This window comes from Centruroides sculpturatus, unplaced genomic scaffold, assembly GCF_000671375.1.
Source record: "Centruroides sculpturatus isolate CEXI.00-Female unplaced genomic scaffold, Cexi_2.0 scaffold2864, whole genome shotgun sequence".
Lineage (NCBI taxonomy): Eukaryota > Metazoa > Arthropoda > Arachnida > Scorpiones > Buthidae > Centruroides > Centruroides sculpturatus.
In genome coordinates, this window is record NW_019386965.1 from 1 (window position 1) to 12,480 (window position 12,480).

The 12,480-nt window shown below is 29.8% G+C and overlaps 1 protein-coding gene across 1 annotated transcript; it reads left to right on the forward strand.

Moving 5' to 3' along the window:
• The first annotated feature begins 92 nt into the window (after positions 1-92).
• Positions 93-8,764, forward strand: LOC111615979. Its single transcript, XM_023357418.1, has 6 exons — positions 93-268; positions 3,665-3,755; positions 3,925-4,071; positions 7,103-7,706; positions 7,778-7,831; positions 8,059-8,764. The coding sequence occupies exons 1-6, from the start codon at positions 93-95 to the stop codon at positions 8,127-8,129; spliced, it is 1,143 nt and encodes a 380-aa protein (XP_023213186.1). The 3' UTR covers positions 8,130-8,764.
• Positions 8,765-12,480: the final 3,716 nt, after the last annotated feature.

Here is a 12,480-nt window from a genome sequence, read left to right on the forward strand (position 1 = left end):
CAGGTGCCTTAACATGTTCATTGGGAGAGTAATCGTTCATTAGAGAATAAGTTTTATCTTCTGAAATCGATGGATCTACTGATAATGAATCAATGGATTTCTCACAAGATACATTAGATGCATCACTATTGCTTTTCTCTCCGTTATCTTTATCGGCATCTAATGTATCTTGTGAGAAATCCATTGATTCATTATCAGTAGATCCATCGATTTCAGAAGATAAAACTTATTCTCTAATGAAGAAGCCATTGGAGACAAAGAGCTTTATGTAAGTGTATTTGCCTGTTACTCATGAACAACATCAAGTAATTCAGTATTTATATATTAATGAATATTAAAAACATTTGTGTCATTATAAAAACATTTTTAAAAATTTGCCGGGACGAATTTACTTTTACAGAAAAAATATATTTCTTGAGACTATACATACAGGATGAGTCAATTTCATTTGGTCCCTTCACACACTGTTGAGGTAATAACAATTCTATGGTGGAGTCGACCTATTTTAACATTTTTGCATCGGATGGCGGACGAGTAGCCTACAATAAAAGGTCGACTCCGTGGAATTGTTATTACCTCAACAGTGTGTGATGGGACTGAATGAAATTGACTCATCTTGTATGTAGTCTCAAATAAATAAATTTTTTTGTAAAAATAAAAATTTGTCATTAAATAGTTTTAATGGTTTTTTTGGTATATTTGTATGTTTTTCATTAATAAGTTTTTTAAGTAATAAAAAAATTCAATTTACAGACTATTAAAGTGTTTCACATATATAAAATAGCTGATGATAGCTGATGCAAGGGTTGTTTTTAAAGTAAGAACCATTTGCACATAACATCTATGCAGATCATTGATCAAAGCTTTTATTGATAAGGTCAGAGATATTCTTTTATTGTTCACTGAATTTCTAGAAAAGTTTTGAGCTTCTGTATGCTTCTGTTTGTTGTGGACAATATTTATTAGCTATTTATAGAAAAGCATGCCAATCAACAACTCTGCCAATTGCAAGGTATGTTCAATAATATATCTTTTGATTGCTGGCACTAACTGTTTGATCTTTTAATATTTGTTTCTACTGAACTATTATTAAAGTAGTAGAAGTGGTTAAGAAATTTTTTTTTGCAAAAAAATATTTGATCTATTGAAATGTAGCATCAGCTTATGGAGATGATATTATGAATGAGGGAAATGTGTATAAGTGGGTCAACTAGTCAAGGAAAAACAAATCTCTATGAAGAACCATGTTCTGGTCCCATTATTATCACCAACAAGTTGACAACTGTGTTGATGCACATGTTTGTAAAAACAGGTGTTTCATTATGAATGAGCTTAATGGGTATTTTCTATTGTTTTTTGATCTGTCCTTTATGAAATTGTCACTATTTACCTTCACTATCAAAAGATTTGTGCAAGATTAGTTCCATGAATGATTACACTGGGATACAAGCAGAAACAAATTGTTGCTTTGCATCTCGGCATTTTTTGAATGCAACCACAGATGAAGAGATGAATATTTGGATCAGTTATTGACAGATGAGACATGGGTCTCTGAATATAGAGAATATAGCTGAAAGAATATAGCTGTCTTCACCTGAAAGAATATAGCTGTCTTCAATGCATCATGCACACTCTCTGTCAAAACTGAAAAAATTGTGAAACAAATGTTTGAAGCCTGGTCTGCTAGTTTGATATTATGGACTGATTACAGAAATGCTAACATGCAGCTTTAAATCACTTTTCACAAACAAAATTAAATTTGAAAAGTGAAATTAAACTTGTGAAATTAAATTACAGTAGCACCTTAGAGCTGCTACTGTAATTTAATTTCACAAATTTTACTGTAAAGTTAGGTTTTAATTTTACAAGTTTTAAAGTTTTACTATAATTTAAGCTGCATGGACACTGTTATGTTTTAAAATTGCTCTTCCCTTCTATTTTGACATTTTAACCAATTAGTGCTTTTGTAATGACATTAGAGAAAGCAGCAGAAAATATGAATGTACATGCATTAATGTTGATGAGACACTTTTTGGACAAGAAAACTGTTTTATTAGACTTAATTAAAGCTTGCTAGCAACAGAGTAAAAGGCATATGACATAAATTCAATAAATAGGAAAAAACACTCGTGGCAGAAAATTCATAAAGAATTTTTGTCATTTATAAGAAAATCTCAAAGTATAGGACAGTTGAAAGATTGACACTAATTGATACTTTGTAAAATGTTTCTGCATAAAATGTAATATGTGTTTGTTATATATAAACTTCTTACTAATAGAGTCTAACTTGTGGTTTTATTTGCAGTTTTTGATTTGAAGATTAGACTGCCTCTAATCAAAAACTTGTTTCTGTAATTATGTGGTTAAATATTGTATATTTATTTAAGTAGAGTTGTATTTTCTTTAACTGAATTATCATCATCACATTTTTGAATTAGTAATCTAGTAATTAGATCTATGTATAAATTCTGCACATACCTAACAAACCAGCAAGAAAATTATACAGTGCAAACATTTTCTCCCTTGTTAAATGGGTATTGTTAGGCAAACAAACTGCTGAGAAGACACTGGGGATTGCGGAACCTGGGGTGTATGACGTAAGAAGAGAGGAGGGAGGTTTACATTTCTTATAACAGTTTCATATAACATTTCTTATAACATTTCCAGGCAGTGGGTAAGGAATCAACATTGTGATAGTTTATGGCTGCATTATGGCAGGTGGTCTTGTAAATTTTCACTTGTTCCAAATGTTTAAGGACATATGGTTTAGATTCATTTTGTAGGAGGTTGTCTCGGGAAGTCTACCTGGATGCCAGGGTTAATACCTTTTGTCTAATATTAAAGTAGCAATCCAATTGTAAAGTAGCAGTTATTAACCTATGTATAAACTGATTTAATCCAAGATAATTAGTCAAAAAAATTTTATATCTGTTCATCTGCTTCTGGAGATGAATATATTTTACATAGTATTTGAATTTATTTCTTTAAATATATTTTATTCAATTCAATTTTATGTGCACATTAATGTTTTCTTTTTAGAGAAGTGTATTATAAAATTTAACTCTGAAGTAATACTCTGTTACCATTTTAAACAAAATGAGAATAAGAGTGATAATTTTTTTTATTTGTTGAAAGATGATAAAGTGAAACTTGCTGTGTATGTAATCAAATGGTAAAACATTAAAGTAAATGTGCAGTATACATGATGATTTCAGAAAGTATCTGCCAGTTGTTTGCTCAATATTGCTATTCTCCCTATTACATTATCTGAATGATACTATGCTTTTTCTCTTACCCTATTTATTTCTGTATTGTCTCAAGCCACTATGAAATAACATTTACATTTTTAATGGCTCTATCAAGCAACAACAGATGAATAATAATTCATATTTTACTATTTTTTTGATAGTATTTTACATAAAAGTATTTTACAATAGTGTAGCTATCTTTTTCCATTTTGGTGTAGATATACAGTTGGTTGTGCCCTAAATTTATTTGATGGGATGAAAATGTTGATAACATAGCATGTTTTCTCACTGAATATCTATGCTATATTTTATCTTAGAATTTTTAAAATTTATTAAATATCTTAATATAATTAAGTAAATAATTTATAACATAAATATATTTTTAAAATATTTGTATTTTTATAATTTACTATTAGGAGCAATTTGATTGGTCCACATGACAATGCAGAAAGAATTATTGATAAAACTTCTATTGAATCATATGTCTCAGGATCAGCTTTGTATCAAGTAAATAATTAGAGAAAATTTTTAAAGTATTATTTATTTTTGCATTCTAAATATTTTAATGTAATTAAATGACTAATGTAGAAATTCTAAAGTAAGAAAAATAGTATAGAATTTATTTTAGTAATTATTTTCAGTTGTGTATTAAGTAAATATTTACCTTTTCAAATAGGTGGAAGATATTTTAAGTAATGAAAGCAGAGATACAGTTTTTGATATTTTCAATCAGTCATTATCTGATACAATATGTTGCCACAATTTCGACCAATTTTCTAATCAATCACTTACTAATGAAGTGAATTTTACAGAAAATTCTCAGGTAAGATAAAAATTTTTTTTTTTGTGTTGCAAATATTCAAAAGTGATGATTTATAACAAGGCTTCTTAAACTTTTTTTATTCACGACCCCGTTTATGATTGTGATTTTTTTTGTGACCCAAAAAATATAAAATAAAGATATATATACAGATTTGCAAAAACAATAATAGTGTACTACCACAGTTCATTCTTGTGTTACAATGGAACAGAGACAACGGAAAAATGACAACACTACACTAGTTCACACTACAATCATTGTTGCTGAATCATTGTCTTGCTGCACCAGAAGTGACACAAAACACAACTCATGAAACCTATGATACAAAACCTGCCATTTTCAAACTCTCATGAATTATTTTCACTATTTTGCATTAAAATCTTGCGACCCCAAGATTTCGCTAAGCAACCCCAAATGGGATCACGACCCATAGTTTAAGAAGCCCTGATCTATAATAATTATGAAAAATTAAGATTGTTTTCTTTATTTTAAAAGAATTGTTTTCTTTATTTTATTTAAAAGAAATTATTTATTTCTTTATTTTCTTTATTTTTGTATTAAAATTTATGAAGGATAAGGTGTAGATATTATAACAAATTAATGTGTAGAATATTTATAAATGAATTTGTGTTAAACAAAAATATTATTTTTAAGTATTTAATGTTTGAACTGAAACTTCAAATTTAATTCAGTCAGTAATTATTTTAGGATATTATGTAAATAATAGTAATTGAACCCTTTTTTTGCAAAAACAATATATGTCAAAATCCATACTGTTGAAAAAATTGGAAAAAAATAATTTCTATTAATTTCCATTGCACATGGTCATCTCTTGTTCCCATTTGCCAAAACAGTGAGCTATTCTGAGGCTTTTGGTTTATTTCCAAAATATTGCCTTTGACAGGACCCAAGAAAAATTAAATTCTTGGTAACTGACTTAAGCTGTTCTTTTCAGAAACTTGACTCTCATAATTCTTTTTGCATGAAAAAGTTTGCATGTATCATTTCTGAGTCCTTGCTGTCCCAGCTGTTGTCTTCCTTTTCAATGTCCACACATTGTTTATCACCTGCAAAACTTGACAAACTTTTGTAGAACTACTTATTCTCTGCCTACTACAGGAAAGCTGACTATTTCAGCAGTCCACAAGTTTCTTGTCCGGTATAGGAATTGGATCATTGTAGGCTTGTGGCAATGTCAACTTATTGATCCACTTCTTTCAGCTTCTAATAAGAATATTTTTGTTTGGTCCAGAATGTTTGTCACGTATTTGAACAGCTTCTTCATCTTCAGTGACTTTTATAATCCTTGCTGATTTAAGATTCAACTTTTACTTGATAAATGGGTGATATTTGAATACCTTCAATCAGGAACCATGACAAATTTTTCTATTTCTTTCCTTTTGTGGTTTGTGTGGCTAAAACCATGAACTTTTGCTTCTCAAATAATTTCCTCTTCTTTCTTGGTTACAAACACTCATCAATATTGGACATTTTCAAATGATGTTGAGGCTACTGTGATTCAGAATACCTTTCAATGTAGTTGTTCATCTTGTAAGTCAACCTTTATCACAAAAACAGTAACTGTCAGAGACATCTGCTGTTTTTGTGAATAAATCTTGATGTTATCTGTTGATGTGTGGTTTTTGTAAAATCTCAAAATCTTTCATGTGGAATATTTCTGTTGGCATTAACTGTTGTTGCATAATATTTCATGTGCAAATCATCCATCATTAGAATTGCCAGATGCAATAAAAACCCATTTTCAACTAACTTTGACATATGATTTTCAAAAAAGGCCTCAATTACCTAAATTAATTGCTACAAAGTTCACTCTAACTTCAGCACCGGAGCAAAATCCTCACTTTCCTGAACCTGTTACTGGTGCATAACACGTATAAGAAATATAAGTGGGTGACAAACGTTTTCGAACTATCTTGCAGTTCTTCCTCAGGTCAACTAGCTTAAGAATGCTTCCGAACGGAGCGTGTGGAATTCGACGGAATTGAGTGTCATTTTGACGAAGTCAGTTTTGCTTGACGTGGTCATGAGCTGGTCGAGGTAGCCATGGGTCGACATCCAGAAGGAACTGCCAGGCCAGCGACAGATTTAGCTCCTCCTTCCAGTTGACGCACGTGGCTACTTGGCCTGTTTTGTAAATGGCTATGGATTCTAGCCATTTAAGGTGGTACTGATGGGGTGTGCTGATGATGACTGTAGCTCTGTCAAAGTGCGCCTTGACATCTGGATCGGATGCATACGTAGCAAGTGCAGTGGTGAACCACCCATGCTGGATATCTGCTCGGTGTTCCCTTACATGGGTACTTAGGGAACACTTGGTAGAACTGATGTATAATAAGTCCTTGCCCCACCTGTTGTCTTTCAGTGGAATGGAATAAACACAGGGAAGCCTGGTGTGATCTGGAGGGTCTTTTTTATTATGTAGGATATCGAAAATCATGGGACATCTCCTGTACGCTATCTGTTCCCGATGCTTGCTGGCTGTCTGTGTATGTACTGCTCTAAGATACGGGTTAAACGTGATGGGAACACGTGGGGAACTGTGAGGTTTCTGGTTGGCATTACCACTCGTGGTGGAGGTGTGTTCCAAGCGTTGGTGTTGCTTGAGTACATGGTTCAGAGGATAGCAACAGAACATGAGTACCCGACCCTGGCATGCCATTTACTCGAGCAAACTTGCTTATTCAGCTGTATTAAAGGCACTTTACCTTACACTGTGCCCAATGTTTACAAAAAGTAATGAAAATAATTTCGAAATTTTTCAGTTTGATTATTTTCTTTTGAATTTGACAGTTCACTTATCTTGTATTTTATTTAGAATATTTCTAAGGTTAATTAATTTTTTATATATATAATTAAAGTGATTGAAAGTAATTTTCTTGATTAAAAACAGCATCACATTTAAAAGTGTTAATTTATTTTAGTATTAGATTATATTAAATAGATTTATTTAAATATTAAAATTTGCTGTTAATATTTATATATTAAACATAATATTTTATCATTTCTCTTGCAGCCATATCATATTAACAGTGATAAATATAATGACTTCAAATCAGAAATGAGGAAATTTCAGTTGAATAAAGTGTGGCCTGATCAGCTAGATATTTTAGCAGGCCCACTTTTGGAGGATGATGATGATTGTTATAGTGAAAATAATTCATCAACTTGTGGATCAGAAACAAATAAGGTAACAGATACCAAAACAAATGGTGAAACAGCTTTAATTTTGAATAGTGCTATGACAGCTGGGATTGTACAGTTTGGGATTGACAGAAAAATGTTTCATATTGATAGTATTGATTATAAAAATGATAAAATACATATATATAACAAAAGTTCTGAGTTGGGTAGGATAATCAAACTATCAAGAGTTGAAGATGATGATGAAGAAATTGATATTGTAACTGTAGATGACGATAATAATATTAAAGACAATTCTCAATCTTGTATGATATTGAAAAGCAATAATAATGAACAAAAACTAATCAGTCAGGAAAGTAGAACTTTGCCAATAAATACATTTAACAACAAAACTTCTAATAAAGATGATTTAGAAAATAATAGGATTGATGAAAATGAACAGTCTTTATATGATTCTGAAAAAAGTAATGAAACAGGTAAAAGCCGTAAATTTTCATACGTTTTATATTTGAATTTATTGTAAATTTTAAAAAATTCTGAACTTTAGTTCTTGTAGCACCAGATTTAAATAGTCTCTTAGAACAGTTTGAAGCTACACAAGGCAAGTTAATATTTTTATTCTTATTTTATTTAACTGATGTAGATTCATTATTACTTATATCAGAAATTGTTATTATTATTATTTATCTTCAGTATTGAAAGATAAATGTTATATATTGAATTTGAAATTGAATATTGAAAGATATATGTTATTATTATATTTGAATAGTTTTATTAAATAATTTAAAAATTTGTATTTATATTTTTTCAATACAATTTATTTTTTAGAAACAAATGAACATAAAGATGAAGAAAATGAAAATAAAGAGTTTTCTAGGTTTGTATTTTTAATGTACTAAAAAGCAATATCATATTTAGAGTAATGGATATATTAAAATTTCTAATAAAGTTGGACCTGTCTATCTTGAATCTAACAAGGAGAAAAAAAATTTGAGATAGGCAGGTTTCAAGATATAGAGGTTTCTACACAGTAAACAGTAATAAGTTTGATTGGAGGTACAGTATTTCACTAATATAATAGCAAATACAGTATACACTTTATACACTTGTATTAGATATAAATAAAACATTTTTTACATAAGAGAAATAATTTGTCAGTAATTTCTGATGACTGACTTTAATTAATAAAATGGAAACCAAACTCATAGCCAATCAGAGAAAAGCAGCATTAATTGAAACTATGTACTCTATTGCAAGAGGTGTTTCTCAACTATGTTTATGCTATCAAAATGTAGTTGTAATTGACACTTAAGTCCATAATTTGAGATAGAGGTTTCGGGAGAAAATTATTTGAGATAAACATGAAAAATATATTGAATTTAAGCTGAAAATGCAGAGGAAGAAATGAATTTTGAGATAACATTTTTGAGATAGACAGGTTTAATTGTATTTGCTTTCTATGTAAGGATTTAATGTTAAAGAATCTTCAAATACCGAATTAGTATAAAAATATCACTTACTAAAACCAATAACCGGTATTAAATAATCGTAAAATGTACTGCGAACGTTTTCGGTTCCTTCCCTAGGACCTTTCTCAAGCAGCGATTCGTCTTTAGAATAACCATGAACGAAGACCAATAAATATCGTTCAAGGTTATTCTAAAGACGAATCGCTGCTTGAGAAAGGTCCTAGGGAAGGAACCGAAAACGTTCGCAGTACATTTTACGATTATTTAATACCGATTATTGGTTTTAGTAAGATTTAATGTTAATTACTACTGTATGCTATCAAACTAAAAATGGCTATAATATTAATATATTACCAAATAATTTGACACTAGAGGGAGGTGTTAGGTGCCATCTCTTAATAAATTTAATAATTATAATTTTTAATTAAATAATTTAGATCTACTGGAAGAAAAGAATCAGCCCAGAGTGGAACCTGCAACTCCTGCTTACCATGTGGATGCATTACCAGTTATGCTACTCTGACCTCCAGTCTGATCCTGTCTTTCAGTATATAACATACTGGAAGATGGGCATATATATAAACAAATAACTCTACTAAACTTGATACATTGTAATACCAAAGCCGTATGCTATCGGGTATTGTTTATATATATACTTTGCCGGCATATACAATGGCTGGTTGAGTGCCTTATGTGGGAGTTTACAGGATGAGGACACTTGATGTGTCCCCAGCTGGCATTGTAGTAACCAACGATGGTTATAGCATAATGTTATATATACTGGAAAATGGGATTGGACTGGAGGTCCAGGTAACATAATTGGTAAAGCATCTGCATGGTAAGCAGGAGTTGCAGGTTCGAGTCCCGCTTTGGGCTGATTCTTTTCTTCCAGTAGATCTAAATTATTTAACTAAAAATTATAATTATTACATCTATTAAGAGATAGTGCCTAACACCTGCCTCTAGTTTCAAATTATTTGGTAATATATTAATATTATAGCCATTTTTAGCTTGATAGCATATGATAGTGGTTGGCTTTGGTATTAAATGTAACAGGCTTAGTAGAGTTGTTTGTTAATTACTACGACTGTCTTTTTATGTCTTAGGCATATAAAAATCATAAACATAATAAATTGTATGTATGAACATATCAAGAAATTAAAATGTAATATAGGAATACCTTTTCAATAGTATGGTCATGATAATTTCATATTTTTGTATTGAATGACAATAAATATTCAACAGCAAATTTTAATGGAAACATGTATTTCATGTATTTAAAGAATAAATGTATATACAGTGAACACTGCTTAGGCGACCACCTGCATTCAATGGGCACCTGTCAAAATGGGCAAAAATTTCTGGCACCAAATAGTTTATCCATACAGTCTTTGTATAAGTTACCTGTATTAAATGACCATCTGTGTAACACAACCGCAGGCATCGATTTTTGGTCCGAAACAGCATACAACAACTGTAATAAGTAACCACTTCCATGAATATATCTGGTCTAAACTATTGTTCAACAATGTTTCCCCTCGCCTAATGTAATGAATTAGTCTAAACTCTTGTTCAAACCCACCTTGGGCACTTCTCCCACTCTTGAAATTAGGTGCAGGTGTTAATGAATTACTCTAGCAACAAAGGAAATTCACTTCAGTTTGAAATTGTCCAAAAAACGAAAGAAATGCAAAGTGCTGTCGTTAGATGTGTTAAAGTTATCACAACATAAAGTTTTTATGTTGTGAAGTTTATGGGAAAACGAAATTGATTTTACCATAGACCTACAGTATTTTCCTTGGGGGTATAAAATATTGTACATGATACAGTTAATCAGCTGATCTCATCATTTGATAAAATTTATTTTTATTTATTTATTTATTTATTTTGAAGCTTTTGATACAGTACATGTGCGATAAATAGTTTCTGTATCAACCTACCTTATTTCCACGATATTTTTAGAAAAATAATATCCAAGTAATTTTTGCTCACAAAATATTCAAAAAACAATAAACGCATTAATGCAAAAATCAGTTTTACAGGCAACCTTCCTTTTTTGATTCTGCAATGACAATCGCAGAATCTAATGAAATTGTATAATGAGAAAAAATAATAAAATTGTTTTATTATTAATTAATAATTTTTCTTATTGTACTTAAGAAAATATTTAAAAAATACAGTATTTTTAAAGTTAAAATAAGATTAAACTAACAAATACCAAAACCAAAGTGATGTAGAGATATGATGTGCTTGTATATCAATGACATAATACACATAACTATGAAGTGAATGAAAACAACCAAGTTGAATTAATTAAGTTGGAAAAAAGAAAGTGTGCATTATAATAGAGAAAATGCGACTATTGTATTAATCTTTAAAATATTGGTATTAAGTCTGTCTTGTAAAATCACGATGACTCCTGTAAATCGAGTTATCCGATAAGAATAAAATACATTACCAACATAGCCCTATTGTTGAAAAACTTTGCTTGCTTTTGCCCACGTTTTGCTTAGTGGAAATGGCTGAAAAGTGCACAAAATACGTACAGAAATATGATATTACAGCATCATTTGTATTGGACGACTACTTGTCTAAAAGACCACTTTTTGAAGGAACTGTGGGTGGTTGCCGTAACAGGTTTCACTGTATTAGTAATTTAAGTTTTATAAGATGTTGGATTTTTGCTTAGAACTAAATGGAAGTGTTTGAGATGAAATGTTTGAATTAGAATTTAGATCTACTGAAAGAAAAGAATCAGCCTGGAGTGGGACTCGAACCTGCAACTTCCACTTACCATGCAGATGCATTACCAATTATGCTACCCGGACTTCCAGTCTGATATTATTTTTATTTGACATATATATAAACAAATAACTCTACTAAACCTGATACATTGTAATACCAAAGCTGTATGCTATCAGGTATTGTTTATATATATATGTATGTGTACCTTTAGACCAGATGTTTGGACAATTTTTGCATTTTGAAGGGAGCAATGAAATTTATTATTGTTATACAGTATCTATAAATTGTTTATAAATTTTTGAAATGCTAATTAAGTAGTAATTTATAAATTATTTGTATTTATAAGTATTATTATATAAAGTAAGTTTGAATTAGAAAGTTATTGTAAATAATAATTTCATTATAAAGTTTTTTATATAAAATTTTAATGATAGAAAAAATCTTCAATTATGTTGAAATTGAATAAAAGTTGCCAAGATAAAATTCAATTACGATTTTTAAATTATATATCAAATAATAATAGTACAATATATGAAATTAAATACAGATGATAATTGAAATAATTATATATTTAAATATTATAAATTAATGTTTATATTAAGAATGCTAAAAGTTAAGGAGTCCTTTTGAAGGTTTTAAAAGTTAAATATTTTTTTGAGATGTTTCATTTCATCTTCGGTTCACAACTTGTAATAAAGAACAGTTAGTCCATTATAGACTTTTTATTCTAACAGGTTGGCTTAACTTGTTTTATGCCTTAAAACATGAATTTTCAGTAATGTACTATCTTCAAACATTCAAATAGTGCAGTTTGAGTATGTTCGAAAACTTTTTATTCAAATCAGTTTATTTTGAAAAATTTGTTTTTTTAGTTGTGATGAGACAAAACATCTTAAAAACTATTTAATATTGATAAAAGCTTCAAAGAAAACTTCTTAGCTTTGTATTCTTAATGCTTACAATACTTAACTAATGGAGTCATATAGTTTTTGAACAGATATATATTTAATACTTGTTTATTTCATTGGTTTTCTAT

Coding starts and splice junctions, on each gene's coding strand:
- LOC111615979 (XM_023357418.1), top strand. CDS start 93: ATGGATTTCTCACAAGATACATTAGATGCATCACTATTGCTTTTCTCT. Junction 269..3,664: donor TTGGAGACAAAGAGCTTTAT/GTAAGTGTATTT, acceptor ATTTACTATTAG/GAGCAATTTGATTGGTCCAC. Junction 7,707..7,777: donor TGAAAAAAGTAATGAAACAG/GTAAAAGCCGTA, acceptor TCTGAACTTTAG/TTCTTGTAGCACCAGATTTA.